Consider the following 16475-nt stretch of genomic DNA (forward strand, 5'->3'; position numbering starts at 1 on the left):
AAGAAGTGTTACTGGACAGAAAAAAATTCTCTAAGGAAATGTGGCCTTTCTGCTTATACGAGTTCTATGTAAATTAAAAAACAAGAAAAACTAGGGGAGGAATAAGTGAAACATCCAGAGACTCTCCAGAGGTTGCGGCGTTGGGGAGTAACTGATTTCTTGCTCTACCAGTCAGAAATCATCACAGTGAGCTCAGATGATTCAAGCTACTCAGATCATTTGCATGAAGGACCTTGGTCTTCACCTATGGATTTCCTCGGTGGAAACGCACTTGCCAGTTAGACCACCTCTTGCCTTTTATGATTAACTATGCTGCTTGTAGAGTGCTTTCCCAGGCTTTACATCATATAAGTCTCACATTAAGCTATCCACGTCAGTGACATTTTCCCTATTTTACAAAGAAGCAAAAGAAAGCCATGGGAGACACTGAGGTACTTAAAGTTCAGGAAGATCCAGAGTTGAATGCCAGGGCCAAGAGCAGGCTAGTTTTCCAATCCAGTGTTTCTTCTGCTGCCTTGCCTTTAAATCTCCATGGATGTTGGGAAGATCAAGGTGGACCAGCATCCTACCTTTTTCCTTTTTATCCATTTTTCTTCCTAGTTTTCCTCAACTTCCCTTCCCTCAGCCTGCTGTCAAAAGGCATTAGGCTTGATGTCAGGAGATGGAAAGTCTTGTCTTGGTTCTACTACAGAAGGCTGGCTGGTCTCAGACAAGTCACTGATGCACTCTGGGCCTCAGGTGCACCATTGTTATGATGAAATAAAATTCATATTTTATGGCAAGACAAAATTTTAAACATAAAATATTCTCTGCCAGTTTGGGCGTCTTCCCTCCCCATTAGTGTGTACTGAGCATCTGCAGCAACCAGACCTCCTTAGGTGCTAACATTCCTTCTTAATCTTGTAAAGGATGAAACCATTACTCCCTTTCTTCATGCAGATATGGACTGTGTAAACTGTCATTTCGTCATCTGAAGTATAATCCTTTGTCTCAAAAACTAATATAACTGCTTTAACCACTAACAGTCCTCTAACAGTCCTCACAGCTTTCTGAAAGACCAACTCCTGGGTTATAATCCTCAGGTTGGCTGGAATAAAAGCTTCCATCTCTTTCTTAGCTCGACTATGGATTACATTTTCATCAACAGCTATTCCCACTTTTTCTCAATGGTAGTATGAAAAATGGAATCAGGATATATATTGGTTGATTTTTACATTTATATAAATTTGAATTTGCAGGCTGTAGCTGAGGCTTGAAAGGATGATGAAGGGCAGGAAAATGAGACTAATTCCAAAAAGATAAGAGCAAATAGGTTTTTGAGAGTCAGAGTAAATATTTAGGGTGTGGCGTTGAGGTAGGCTGAGCTCCATTCTTCCATTTAAGATCCCTCCCTTTGCATCAGTAATCAGTATCAAGGCTGCAAAACAAAGAGCTTGCTTTGGGGTCTTAAGAATCAGATGTGTGATGAAGCAACTATAGTAAAATTTTAATTGTAGAATCTATGTAGTGATTATGTAAGTGTCCATGGTAAAAGTTTTTCAAAGACTTTGTATGTTTGAAATTTTTCATAATAAAATGTTGAAAAGGTGAAAAAAAAAAGGAATCACAATTCAGGAGACACAGATTCAGGTAAAAGTGTTCTGGGAAGAGAAAGAGTCAGGGGCTTATAAAGGCAATGTAGGGAAATGACAGGCCAGTCAAGAAACAAGCACCACTCGGAGGGTTGGAGTACTCAGATGTATTACGCTGGCGGGCTCAGAGGGGCTTCTGCTCCGAAGCTCTGAGCACCTTCAAGACGTGCACATGAGGTTTTATAGGGTAAAGTACAAGCTTGTGGTATTCGGCCAAGAGGCATGGAACAGCTTTAGCAGCATTATCATCACAAAAGTGGAGGTGGGGAGGCAGCAAACCAACATTCCAAAGCCAGATATGTATCTTTGAAAACCCAGCTGGCTAGCAAAAGAAACATGAACAGCAAACCAACACTAATTAACCTAGATTTACAAGTTAGTCTAGCAGAACTCAGATCAGTATTCCAATGCTTAGATTTGTTAGCCCAGCCCAGCCTCTCCTTCACATTCCTAGACCTGTGAGTTATCTTGTTAGACCAGCCCGGCTTTTCCTTCACATTCCCCCCTCTTGATGCTTTCACAACTCTAGTTGGAGTAAGCATCATCACTTATCTGTTGCAGGGGCTCATGATTGGAGGCTAACATCTGAAGTTTTATAGCCTCTAACCACTCACTGACAAAGTGGGTCAGGAAGTTTAGGACACAGGACCCAAATACCAGAACTGCAAAAATCAGGAGTAAGGGACCTATGAACAGTGCCAGCCAGGAGGTCCAGCCCCAGGGGCCTGTCCATGGACTCTTATCTAAAATGTTTTCTCTTTTTCACTTGGTCTTGTAACTCTTGAACCATCCCTCTAACAATTCCTGATTGATTGGCATAAAAACAGCACTCTTCGTTTAGGAAGAGGCATAGTCCCCCCTCTTTGGCCATGAGTAGGTCCAGACTCCTCCTGTTTTGTAAGACCACCTCGGCCAGAGAGTCAATCTGATTTTGCAGAGTTCCCAGGGTTTCTGCTATTCATTGGAGATCGTGGCTGAATTCACCTGTAAGCTGAAAATACAGGTTGGTACATGGACCACTTGTCACCCGGTTGTATGCAGGTGCATTGTACAGCCAAGCGTCAGTAACATCAGCCTTATGATTATCTTAGACATGATGCTGCAGTGATGGCACTAATTATAACAAGATATAAAATAGCTATCAGGATTCTATGGCCTATGTTCCAGTCAGGTGGGGCGGCGCTAGCTAGCCCCACTGCTAATACGCAGACTAGTATAGCAAACAAGGAAAGAGGCAAGGGAGCACAAAATTAATACATTTAACAGCTGCGTTGAGCTTTCCTCAAGCTTCGGCCGTGCGTTGACTAGCCAGCCTCCGGGTGTGGCTAGAGCAGGGCTCGTCGATCCTTTTCTGGTCCCTCTTGATCTTGATCTTAAGCGGGTCTCCCTGGACACTCAATTTTCCAGGGACCCTCTGTCTGAGGTGAAGTTGCTCTCTTAACCCTGGAGTGGTGGATCCAAGGGATGACTCCTGCAACTTTAACAGCTATAGGGGTAGTTAATACCACTAAATATGGTCCCTTACAATGAAATAACGGCATGTGTCACTAGATGGCCCCCTACTTGACAGGATCGTGGTTGGCAGAAATGGCGGGCAGTTGAGTCCCCAGTAGCCCCTATAATAGTCGCCTTTTTCTTGGTCAAGGGGGCTACAGGTTTGGTCACCACAGAATACTCTGCTCCTGTGTCTACCATAAAAGTCATTGGTTGGCCCCCTATAAACATCTTGACCTTGGGCTCCCCGGGGCCCAGGGGCAGGGAGCCTGGTCTCTCCTATTCTGAGTCGACCACAGCCAGTCCGATGTGATTACTGGCTGGTGGCTCCAGCTGATAAGTAGGCCTTTTGAGGGGTGCTCTCTTTCCATCCTTTCTGTTTGGGCACTCGTTCTTCCAGTGTCCTGCCTCCCGGCAGTATGCGCACTGCTCTCGGCCCAGGGGCATCCATGGTTGGGGGTCCCCTCTTCCGGGGTGGTGCAGGATTCTGGCTGAAGCTTGTTTTCCCCAGGGCTGCTGCAAGGAGTGCGGCTTTCTGCTTCATTTGCTGGTCTGCTTCTCATTGGGCTTCCCATTCTCGGTTTACAAAAACTTTGTTTGCAACTTCCAGCAGCTGTGTAGCATTCATCCCTGCAAATCCATCCAGTTTTTTTTAGTTTCCGGCGTATATCTGGGTATGATTGGGCTACGAAGGCAGCGTTGACCATCTGCTGGTTTTCTTGGGCCTCAGGATCAAAAGGAGTGTAGACTCGGAATGCTTCACATAGTCTCTCATAGAAGTCAGTGGGGGTTCCATCTGGCCTCTGGGTCACCATGGTCATTTTAGACATGTTAGTTGGCTTCTTGGCTCCCGCTCTTAGCCCTTGTAGGATGGCCTCCCGGTACTCACGCAGCACTTCTCTTCCTTTTTTGGGTGTTAAAGTCCCAATCTGGTCTGGTATCAGGGGCATGTGTCATGGCCCATCCCTCAACATCCATTGTGTCCCCAGGGGCTCGGCCCTGCAGCCATTTTCGTGCTTTAGTGAGAATGCGTCTCCTCTCTGTATTGAAGAGTCAGAAGCAGCTGGTGGACATCTTCCCAGGTGGGCCAGTGAGAATGGAAGATAGACTCTACGAGGTCAATCATAGCCTGCGGCTTGACAGCCTGATTACAGTGGTCATATACCACCAAGTAGAAATCATCGTGGGCTGGACAGAGACCAAATATTTGCATGACTTTGCAACAGAGACCCAAGGCTGTCCCAGCATCGCTTCGGGACTGGGCAGGGGCCGGTGTTCCCTGACAGTTGCCATGGAGGCAGCGGCAGCTGAGGTGGAGGCGGTGCCGGAGCTGCGGGGGAGGGGGTGCCAGGGCTGTTGCTGCTGCTGCTGCTGCTGCTGCTGCTGCTGCTGCTGCTGCTGCTGCTGCTGCTGCTGCTGCTGCTGCTGCTGCTGCTGCTGCTGCTGCTGCTGCTGGGCGGCTTTTCAGAGTAGGAAGGAGTATGATGGCACCAATTGAGAAGGGCTGTGGTGCTAAAGGGTTGGTAGCAGAGTACGGGGTGCCCAGGCTGAACAGTCCCATCTTCCCCAACTTGCTGCGGCCCTTGTGTCTCCCGCAGCGGCAATTGGAGGGCCTGTGCTGCTGGCTTCACAGCTTGTGCTGAGCAGATTTTCCTTTCTACGGCTCAGGCTGGGGGCTGGGCTCTGCCTCTGGGTCCTCAGGCTGGGGAGGTGTTGGTGCCCCGAGGGCATACGGAGGGGGTAGGCATATCTGTCTACTGCGGCTCCCTGGAAAACAGGCTTTTTTCTGTCTGTCTTTTTGGCCTGGATTGCTGGGCTGCTAATGTCTTGCATTGTCCAGGTCCATTTGAGCAGAACCGAATCCATAGGGGTAGAGTCTGGGCGATATTCAGCCAGGAGTCAATGTAAGGGAATTGATCTGGGTGGCCTGGGGTTCCACTGATTATTTGATAGAGTGCTCACACTGTTGCTAGGTCCAGAGTTCCTCCTGAGGGCCACACGACTCCAAAGGCCGGCCATTCAAGCTCACACAAAGTGCGGAGCCTGCCAGGGGTCATTCGAATTCCATAGTTTCCTGGGAACCCCTTTTTGAAATTCTTAATCATGCAGTCTAGAGTGGTGGGTTTCGACTTAGAGCCTCCCATTCTTTTTAGATGTTTAAGGATAATAGATCTGTTGCTTTAGATGTTTGGGAAGGTAGCCTTTATATCTTTTCTTTCCTCACTCCTCAAAACACCAGAGTTCCCAGAGAGACTGCTCTCTTGCTGGGTCTATGAGTTGTTTGAAGGCTAATTTGGTCAGGGAGTCTGGGTTCCAGTCACAGCTGATGTCTCTGGAGCTCAAGGCCTCAAGCAGTTCCAGGGACTTTCTTCATTAAATCCTCTCTATATCCTGAACTAACGTATCAGGGGCATGGGACTGACGACAGATGGTAAAACAAATGGACTAGAAAAGGGACCTCCAAGGCCAGGTAAGCCCGGTCCTGAAGGAATTCGTCTTCTAAACTCGAGTCCTGGGGGTCTGGGGCTAGGCAAAAGGGGCACTACTTGGGTCTGTTCTGTAGGGGAACACTAAGTCTCGGGTGTTCTGTGACAGAATCAGGTAGGAGACTTTTTCAAAGAAATAGCATCCTAGCCTCCGAGGGCACAGGGGCGATGACTCATTGGCTGTCTATGTCCTTTTCCCTCCCAGTGTAGCCACCCTGTGCCGGTGTCTCAGACAAGACAAGGGAGGGTTTTCGTTGTGTCCGCCTGGCCGCTCCCCTCGCAGGGACGAAGGTGCCTCTTAGCTTTGGCGGGTCAGTATAAGCCGCTGACTCCGATCGGGACCCTGAGGGACCGATACCGCCCTGAGCTGTATGAGGTCACCACGGAACCGCAGGTTGGGACTCACTCGAACTCCGTAGCAGAATGCCGTGGAGCTACAAACTCGAGCCTGATCGCATGCTTCACAGGCCGCTCATTCACTCACACACATACACACACACACACACAGAGGTTAACAACATTCTTCCCACCAATACCAATATCCTGTTTCCTGTAGGAGGGGATCCGCCTCCTCTTCTGTACACTAGGATAGGACCTGATACCTGACCTGATTTCCCCGTCTGAAATACCATCAGACGGAGAGCCTGTAGGAGGGGATCAGCCTCTTCTTCTGTCCAATGGGACAGGACCTGATACTTCCCGGGGGTTCCTACCTTGTCCGGACGGCTACCTGGTGAGTCTGTCCGTCCCTCCATGGAGTCTGGATCTGGTTGTAGCCCAGCCACCTGGGGGCCGAGTTGCCGTCACGAAAGAGAACCCGAAATACCGTCGGGCGGCGCCACCTCGTTCGCTGCCGGAATCCCATCCCCCGGTCGGCTGGAGCCACCAGTCCAGTGGCTCAAGGGGCCGGCGTGGTTGTATCTCGCTGGGGCCTCCAGAAATGTTACGGAAACGACAGGCCAGTCAAGAAACAAGCACCACTCGGAGGGTTGGAGTACTCAGATGTATTACACTGGCGGGCTCAGAGGGGCTTCTGCTCCGAAGCCCTGAGCACCTTCAAGACGTGCACATGAGGTTTTATAGGGTAAAGTACAAGCTTGGGGTATTCGGCCAATAGGCATGGAACAGCTTTAGCAGCATTATCATCACAAAAGTGGAGGTGGGGAGGCAGCAAACCAACATTCCAAAGCCAGATATGTATCTTTGAAAATCCAGCTGGCTAGCAAAAACACATAAACAGCAAACCAACACTAATTAACCTAGATTTACAAGTTAGTCTAGCAGAACTCAGATCAGTATTCCAATACTTAGACTTGTTAGCCCAGCCCAGCCTCTCCTTCACATTCCTAGACCTGTGAGTTGTCTTGTTAGACCAGCCCGGTTTTTCCTTCACAGCAAAAGCCACAGGTTGTTCAAGAATTACAACTGACCCAATGCAAGAAAGGAGATATTTGTCTTTAAGGAATCATGAGTTACTTTAGAGTATGGGTCCATGAAGTATCTTGAGTTTCTGGAACATTGGGTAGAAGTTCTGGATGCCTGTGTTAAGACTAGAAGGGGGTCAAAGTTCAGATTCCATCCAGGAGGAGACATGCATAAGTCACTTTTCCTCAATGGTATACGTTTTGTTTTAGGGAAAGGAATGAGGATGTGGAACACAAACTACTGTGGGAACCACAGGATCAATACATTTCAGAATCTTGCTTGTACATCCAGCCCTACTTATTCTGAAATGACTGAATTCTGATCACATGATACTGGTGAACAATAATTTGCTGTCCTGTTAGAATCTGAGAGTTAAAATGTGTGAAAGTTCAAACACGGTCAGGGATTTTTTTTTTTTTTAATGGATCAATGTGGTAGGTTTGGTTGCTTTCTTTTTACTGCCTGTTAGAGTAAGGAAATCCTTATTTATCATTCAACTAATGTTTTTCAGCGTGATCAGGGACAAATTAGCCTAGTTTCTTTACATTTGCCTGTATGCCTGTCTGTCTTTTCCAGGAAATTCAGAAATATGGATTCCTCTGCACTCCTAAAGCAAGCCAGTTTATCACTAGTTACCAAGTCCAGCATCTCCATAAGTAGGCCTCATCTGGAACACTAGAATTTGATTTCTAGACAAACTATAGGAAAATCTGCTTCCAGAGCAAGAGTGGTAAAAATGTAAACACAGAGATGAATAAGTGAGGTGGTGTGGAGTAAGACAAGATGGAGAAAAAATAGAAACGTTGTTCCAGAACACTGGGAGATTAGGAAAATGGAGTGAAAAAAATGTGAGAGTGGGAATAATACAATGCTTTTGAAATTGATGGAGCATTCTGGTTTACAAAATCAATTTACTGATTTTTAACCAGCGTTTTTAAAAACTGATATGCAATAGAATAAAAAAATACAGAATTCATAGCATGGGAGGATAAACATTGTTTCAGAAATATTTTTAATATACGTAAAATATGTAAAATGTATATATATGCAGCTATATAAATTACAAATAAATGCACGAGCCCAAGAGCACAGAAATGCCCGGGGTTGTTTTATAAACTATTTCCCACAGTGGGTCTTGTTCCAGTTTGAAACTCCCTGGAACCTAGGATCCAAAAGACTACTGGCAAGGTAAATTTAAGGTCAAATTAAAAGGCCCCTTTTATCTTCTTTTGCCGTCCAGAACAGTTAATAGAGAAGAAATGGCGTGTGAGGGAGGGGGCACCAGAGTGAGGTCAAGCTAGGAAAAAGGGCGCATCAGGACAGGGAGTTGCCTGGTGCACTTCTTCCCGGATAATCAGTTCATGACCTGGGAAGGTTTATTTTGAATGTTTCCCTTATATGCTAAATCAAAAGAACTTCCGCGTTCCTTGGTCCTGAAAAGCCTCCGAAGGTGAATGGTTAGTCCTGTTCCTAAACATGACACTACATAGGGTCAGTCCCTACGTAGAGGGGATTATTCTATCTTGGACGAGGAACGAGGAAGTAGGCGGGCGTAGGAAGCGCGGGAAGGCCCGGCAGGGTCTGTCCAAAGAGTGAGTAACAAGCGCTCTGCACAGCCCACCAGAGGAACAGGCACTTTTGCACTTTGGGACCCATCAGCCAGCGGAAGCCCCAGGGCGCGGGGTTGGGTGGGGTGTTGTGCCCTTTCTTCGGGCCAGTGCTACTCCCTGCCAAAGGGCAAGACCGGCCTCCGCCCCAGGCCCTGCGGCAGGCCGGCTCCGCCACCGGGTCGCCGGGCCCACGTGACCTGCCGCGCGGGCCACCGCCTCCGCCGCGCCGGCCACCGCCTCCGCCGCGCCCAGGCCCCTCCCCCGTGACGTCTTGCTATCCTTAGATTGTCTGAAGCTTCTTTCTCTTTCCGCGTTCGCTAATTGGCCGGCCAGGCAGACAGCGCCCCCCCCCCGCCCCGCCCCTGGAGTCGTGGGGAACGCGGGTGGGGGTGGAGGCGGGGCCGGGGCCGGAGGGGCGGGGTGAGAAGGCTCCTCGCCGGTAAAGGGGCCGCCTGCAGCACGGTCCCAGAGTCCTACAGCCGGTCACCGCTTGGCCCTCTCGGCTTCTCGCCCGCCCATCACTCACCCGCCACCGTCACCTGGGAAACGGGCCGCGATCATCTGCCTACCCGAAGCTGGTTTCATGGCAGCCTCGAAGAAAGCTGTTTTGGGGCCGTTGGTGGGAGCAGTGGACCAGGGCACCAGCTCGACGCGGTTTTTGGTGAGCCCGGGGTGATGTTTGAGGAGGTGCTGAGACAGGGCGGCAGCCCTGGGATTGTGGGTTGTGTCCTCATCCTGTTCTTCCCATAGTCTCGAGCGCTGGCCCCCAGGCAAAAGAAGGAAGCCAAGGGCCCCGGAGCAGGACCTGCCACGCTGGAGCTGCCCCGCCCGGGCCTGGGGAAACGCGACCCCCCGCGTCTGATCTGAGAAGCCCTGGCCTTGATGGTAGAGCCGGGTCAGCTAATAGGGGGGACTCCTCCTCCAAAGGGTGCTAGGACTCACCGAGCATCCGTGCAAGAGCGGCCCGCCTGCAGCCAGGGACAGGTGGCCACATTGACCGCTGTTGCGTTCTTCCCCAGAAGCATTTGGCCTGCTAGGAGCAGGACGTCCTTGGATGGGGGGGAAGCTGTGTCACGACTGTGGTAGCCTAACACAGCGTCCTTTGGAGCAGTAGAACGGATATAGTATAAACGTGATGATGCGTTGTCATCCTCTCTCACAGAAAGTGCAGAGGTAGAATGGTAAGGGGAGAGGGGAGGAAAGTGGCCGGATACATTAGGAACAAGTCACACTACACTGCTTTTACCAGAATCTACTTAATTTATAAGACTCGTAAATTTCAGTTCTGATTCTTTGCCCATTATAAACAGATGATTGTCCTCTCAGCACTTCGCAAAGTAAAATGACAGAGAAATTGTTTCTCTTTTTATTCACAATGTAGCGTTTTGCCATAACGTTAAGTGACTCTGCTAATTAATTTGTTTTGTGCAATTAAGAAACTTACTCTTTAAGTGATCTAGCACTGAGTTCAGGAAGATAATTTTAAAATAATTTAAATAACCAGCTACTGATTAAGATGCTTTCAATGGCTATTTGACCAACCTGGTAAGTTGATGTAAATATTTAATGATAATTTAGCATCATCTTCACTTCTTTACCTAAAATCACGTTTTCATGAATTTAGTATGTGTATGTATGTGTGTATACTGTATAAATTATATATACAGTACATATATATGTATTTCAAAATTTGACCACTTGACTAAAATCTGCATTTGTACCTTCATTTTGATACTCCATCTCTCTTGTCTAAAGTGGAAAGCTTTCAGTCCAGTTTTAGTTTGAATCTTATTGAATGACTTAACCCGGTGTGAACTGCCAAGACATAGTTCTACCATCTTTTCCACTATTTATCTTTGGATCATCCAGGGCAGGTTTCACTTTGTCTTATTTTCATATAAATGTTTATAAAGTAATCTTGAATCATAAGTAAGAAAGTCTGCCTAACTGGATTTGATACATATATAAGATACGCAATCAGCACTACCATCTTCCAAATTAAGAAAGACCATGAAGATGTGTGTGCTGACTAACTGTAGATTGACTTCTGAAGCCATAATCAAGAGTTGCCCACACAAATGCCTGCAGGGGCCCGGCGAGTAGAGGGAGGAAGGCAGACTGGAGAGCAGACTCAAGCCAAGGGAATAACCTATGGTTGCCAAGCAGGAACACAACAAGCCCAGGTTTGCCAGATCTTCAAATTCTCTAAGAAAAGCTGGTAGTCTAAAGTTTTTTCAGTGAAATCTTCCTATTCTTAAATGTTGGCAACTAGTTCGTAAAGCACTTCAGGGGCCAAACCAAACATGGCAGTTGTTCTCAAGTTTATACAGCCTTTGCTCTCTCTGAAAGTGGGTAAAATATTTCCTAATTTTGTAGGCTTCCTTTTTAGTGGCCAGCCTTACTGTGCTTGTTTTCCTTTCAACTCTTCACTGTTGCTGTCCATGTGGTCCAACAATCTTTATCTATAGCAGGTTGTTCCTGGCCCCTCAGATTCTGCTGCCCAAGAGGCATCTTCCTGCATTGGTGGAGAAAGAATTAATCAACTTCATGTTATCCCAATTAGTTGTTCAGTGTATGACATGAAGATGAGCCTTCAAAGGTTGGGTTCTGTTTACTGTGGCATGATCTCAGTGATGGAGTTAAGCTAAGGTGCAAATTCAGAAGATTCCTGTCCTGCTTAAAGAGTGATGTAGAAAAGTAGATTAATAAAGTTTCTGCCTCTTGAGAAACAACTATGAGAGAAAGCTTCAGAGGTAGATAAAAGACTTAGAGATCCTGTGTGAAGTAGAGAAAACCTTGAGAATGGTTTAGCAAGGTGTTTTTTCCCTTGGTTATAGGGAAAGAGGTTGCTAAACCACTCCCTGCAACATGTAGATAATTGATGTGCTGAATAAGCGCTTCAGTCACAAGGTGATTCCCAGGAGTTGTTCCAGTCATATTGTTCCATGTTATAATTATGACTCAAAAATAATTGCTTATCTTCTCAGGGAAAAGTACAGTGGATAAGAACTGGCATAAGGAAGCTTGTAAGGTGAAAGTTATTAAAATAATTTCCTAATCACTATTCAGTAAACTTGCATATCTAATTCAGCTTTCACAAGAGCAATACCCTCTCCAATGCTTTCTGCTCCCTTTTTCAATGCTGGCTCTATTGGCTTTCTCCTGTAATGAATACAAGATTTCTTTATTCATGTTCTTTCATCCACGGGAACTATCTCCTCCCTTATTCCCCATATCTGCTTCTTGAAATTCTGCTCTACCTCCAAATACTGGCTCAACTGCCATCTCTTAGTAGAAGTCTTCCTCAAACCCTTAGTCAGAATCTCTCCCCGTCCCTATAGCATTTTTTGTATCTTTATTAATAGCTCTTATCACCTACCTTGTGTTATTATGTATCTGCTGTACTTGAAATCAGGAACCTCCTTTTTAAGACTTGTTCATCTTTGTATTCCTTAAAACATCTTGGTCAACATGACAGATGAACACATGTTTTATCTATGGGGGCACTTTATACATATTTATTGAGCAAATTTTCTTTCTAATAGGTCAACTGAATTTTAATTCTGGTTATCTTTTTTACCTTGTCAAAAAAATCTTAAAACTTTCTGACTTGGATATGTTTGATTACTTAATTTCTTCTGTTATTAGTAGACCTGCAATTTTTAGAACGGGTTCATTTCCTCCTCTAGTTGTCAAAAATTTCGTCTCAGGACCCTATGCATACCTTTTGTACCAAAGGAAAATTTCCAACTTGTCTGATAGGAAAGTGAACTGGCTTGGCACATGTTTACCCAGATTGCAGAGTAGGAACTTCTTGGAAAAGAGAATTAGCGTAACAGGTTTAAAGGAGGGGCCATTTCTTTATAAGACAAAAGCTTCAGCCTCAGTGTCAACTTCCTTCTTTAAAATTTGGTAACTGCATTTTCTGCATTAAGTTGACTGTTTAAAAAAAAAGGGCTTGGAATGTGTTGTGACTTGAAATGTGTCTGGGACTACGTTGAGGACTTTTCTGGTATCATCTCAGTGAGTCCTCATAACAACTGTGGTTGGTAGTATTTCTAAGCTCCTTTACCCAGGTGACTACCCGTGCTGAGGATTGTGCCCCAGGTTGCAGAGCAACTGGTGGAAGTAGGATTCCAAGTCCCCATCTCTCACAGTCAGAAGCCAATCTTCTTAACTCCTGCCTAGGCTCACTCCCCAGCTCCCTGGAGTACAATTATCCCTTTGTATGGCGGATTGGGTACAGGACCCTCGTGGATACCAAAATCCTAGGATGCTCAATCCCCTTATAATAAAATGGCTCAGTATTTGCATATAACCTACACACATCTTCCCACATATTTTAATTCATCTCTAGATCACTTATACCTAGTGCAATGTAAATGCTATATAAATAGTTGTAAATACTATGTAAATAGTTGCCAAGGGCAGGGCAAATTCAAGTTTTGCCTTTTGGAACCTTCTGGAATTTTTAAAAAATATTTTTGATCTCCAGTTGGTTAAATCCACAGATGTGGAACCGTGGATACAGAGGACCGACTGTTCTGTGAAGGGGAGATGGGAGGCTGGGGAAGGCCACTTAGCAGTTGTGATTATGGTCACGGGTGAATCTTCACCAAGAAAAGCAACCACACTGGTTTCACAATATGTAAAAAAATATATATATATTGCCTTTGTATAAGTCCTTCTGGTTTTGATTATCTTGTGACTCAGGTTAAGTGGATCCTGGGCAGGGCTCAGGTGTAGTCACCGTGGATAATGGTTGCATAACCATTTTGTTCTGATAGCCAGCATCTGTGAAGAATGACTACAATTGTAGCTGTGTACCTGCTTTGGCAGGAAACATTGCCTTGGCCCCAGTTGTCTCATCATACTTAGAGATCTCAGAAGGCTTAGGGACAGATTTCCACTTTCTTTCATTTATTTATTCACATATATATTAAGCACCCATTAGGGGCCAGGGACTAATGAACATTAAATTTGGTAAAACTAATTTGACCCATAGCTGGAATGGGGCCCCCTTATAATAACTGTAATTGTGATTCTTCTGTGGGTTTTTTCCCCACTAAGCTGGTTTGTTTTCTTGCCTATCACATTACACAAATGGCAGGAGCATGGTCTCATGAGAGAGCTGCCACTCTCTCGTCCTCTTGTCTCTCATAAGCAGAAGTATTAAGAGCTTTTAATTTTGAGTTCTGTGAGGGGGCAGAATGGTGTCTTATTCCCCCCCCCCCCGAGGCTTAACACAGCATCTAGCATGTAGTAGGTGCTTATTACATGAATAGACATCAGCAGCGAGGGACCTGCAGGGCTCAATGTGTTGACTCTTGGGTTGGAAGACTAGAAAGGTAAAACTTGCGGGTTCTTGGAAAAAGTTGAATTTGGCAACTATAGCTCTATTAAATGTAAGTATATATACTATTTAATATGGTTTCATTTTTAAAAAAATAAGCCATTTGCTAGGTCTTTACTTCTGTGGCTTTTTGGAAGGTGCCATTATGCCTTTTGTTTGCCAGTGTAACATATTGGTAGCTAGTATTTTTATTTTAGGTCATGCAAATTTATATAGTATCATAGTGTTTTAGAGAGTGAGTTTACATTCCCAAAAAATGTCTTGCTTATCACACAGTAAAGTTGAGTGTGACAGAAGAGAGTAGGCTGGTGGGGAAATCACATGGGGAGGGAAATGAATCTGCATGTTTATGATGGGATGGCTGAATTAGTCATCGGATGAGTAAGGCAAGCCTGAAAGACAGTTACTTAGTAAGGACAGCATTTCATCTCTCCACTGCTCCCCTTCTTCTGAGACAGAAGGCATGCATTGTTTCAGAAAGTCCTTTTTAAACAATTTTTATAAAAATAATTTTCCTTGTTTCTTCCGTGTTTTTAAACTGTCCCCCTCCTCCAAACCTGGAATTGATCATGATTTAGGCACAATGGTGAGTACAGAGCTAGTGACTTCTAATTGCACCACTTCTAGGTAATAGAAGTAGTAGTAGTAGTAATAATAATAATAAGAAGAAGAAGAAGAAGAAGAAGGAGAAGGAGAAGAAGAAAGAAGTAGCAGTAGCAGTAATAGTATCAGCAGCAGTGGCGGTAACATCTTCTGGGTTTATGCTATTCATAAACCTGTGCTGAACTCTTTTCTCACGTTAGCTTGTTTCTCCAGTTTTTAATGCCCTCCCCCCTCCAAACAATCGAATTGAGACATGATTTAAGCTTAGAAGAATACAGAGCTGGTGATTTTGAATCCTAACTCTATTACCTCTCTGCTGTGCTGATGGTGGTAGTAGTAACAGTAACAGTGATTAAAAATAGTAGCAGTTGTAGCAACAATAGTAGTGGTAACATCTTTTAGGTGCATGCTATGGGCCTGCCCTCTGCAAAAAAACTTCTCATAAATTATTTTATTTAATCCTTTTATGGTTGGAAAAGTCGAGGTTCAGAAAAGTTAAAGAGTTGACATGGGCAGGACTGGGCTTGACCTCCCCCTCCCCGCCCAGGCCCAGCTCTCCCCGAGTCCTGTGCTCTTTGCCTCCGTATTACTCTAAGCATGTAGTTCTCAACTGCATTTCTGGCCCACATGAAATTCTAAGAATGAATCTCTTTCTTTTTTTTTTTTAATTATTATTATTTTTTTAATGTAGGTCCTAGGAATTGAACCCTGGAACTCATGCATGCTAAGCATGCGCTCTACCACTGAGCTATTTCCCTTCCCCTCTTTTTTTTTTTTAAATTGATACATAATTGACATAACATAGCATACATTTAAAATGTACAATGTGCTATTTGACACATTTGTATATTGCAGTATGATTACTATTGTAGCATTAATACCTCTGTCATGTCACATAAATAACAATTATCTTTTATGGCGGGAACAAGTAAGATCTAGTCTCTTAGCAACTTTGAAGTTTATGATACAGTATCACTGACTAATCACTATGCTGTGCATTAGATCCCAGGACTTATTTATCTACTAGTTCCAAGTTTGTACCCTTAATGGACCGCTTTTGTTATGCTTTTGACCTAAAACATAAGCAACTGACTGCTGGGTGTCTCCACTTCCATGCCGCAGTAACACCTCAAACACAGAATCTAAAAATTTGCAATCTTATTTCTAAAAATTTGCAGTCTCCTTAACCGTTGCTGTACCGCAGCTATTACTCCTCACCTTGCCTTTGTCTTGTAAACACTGACCACCCTAACTTGTAACCTGTAACCTGTCAGCCTTGAGTATTCCTCCTTTTATGTCACTCCTCCCCATCCAAAGCCCTTGCTGCATCTAATTGCCCCTATCTTGTGAACTGACTCTTTCCCAGCGGTGCATTTCGCATCGTTCATTCCCCACTGCTGCTTTCCTCCAAGTGGAGCCCTCCATGTGTCTCACCTGGATCACTGCAGACACATCCGCAGCTGTTCTCCCTGCCTCAGCCTTTCATTTTCTTAAAGAGAGTTTTCTGTTCTTTGCTGTTGTGTGTCCGAAGTTTTAACTGACTTTTAAATTTGGTGAATTTCAAACTTGAAAAGGGAGAAGGAGATGAGGAGCATCTGTAATCCTGGCTGTTTCTCCCTTGCCATGTAATGATTCTTAAACAAATGAAAGTGCTAGACCTTTTTATAAAGCAGACTCTGTAGCCACTACCGTCTTTAACTGACGATGGCTTTTGAAGTCTACTTGAAAAGAACAGACTAGCATTCTCACTACTGGACAATGAATGTGTTCTTATATGGAGTTAGCAACCCTCCAGCCAGTCTTATAGAAACATCATTAGTCTACTTCGTACACTTGCCCATCTGCAGACCAATGGGTGGTCAGGGGATTCATT

The 16475-nt window shown here is 45.1% G+C and overlaps 1 protein-coding gene across 9 annotated transcripts in view; it reads left to right on the forward strand.

Moving 5' to 3' along the window:
- The first annotated feature begins 9057 nt into the window (after positions 1-9057).
- Positions 9058-16475, forward strand: part of GK (glycerol kinase) — a 69480-nt gene continuing 62062 nt past the window's right edge. For 3 of the 9 annotated variants that reach the window (XR_004318285.1, XM_032476036.1, XM_032476037.1), the window contains exon 1: positions 9058-9307. Coding sequence is in view for 8 of the 9 variants with exons in the window: in XM_032476036.1 (XP_032331927.1) it covers positions 9230-9307 (78 nt within the window). In the remaining variant the exon portion in view is untranslated. The remainder of the gene's footprint in view (positions 9308-16475) is intronic. The other 6 variants (XM_032476040.1, XM_032476038.1, XM_032476042.1 and 3 more) reach the window with 4 other exon arrangements.

The sequence above is a fragment of the Camelus ferus genome, chromosome X, assembly GCF_009834535.1.
Source record: "Camelus ferus isolate YT-003-E chromosome X, BCGSAC_Cfer_1.0, whole genome shotgun sequence".
NCBI lineage: Eukaryota > Metazoa > Chordata > Mammalia > Artiodactyla > Camelidae > Camelus > Camelus ferus.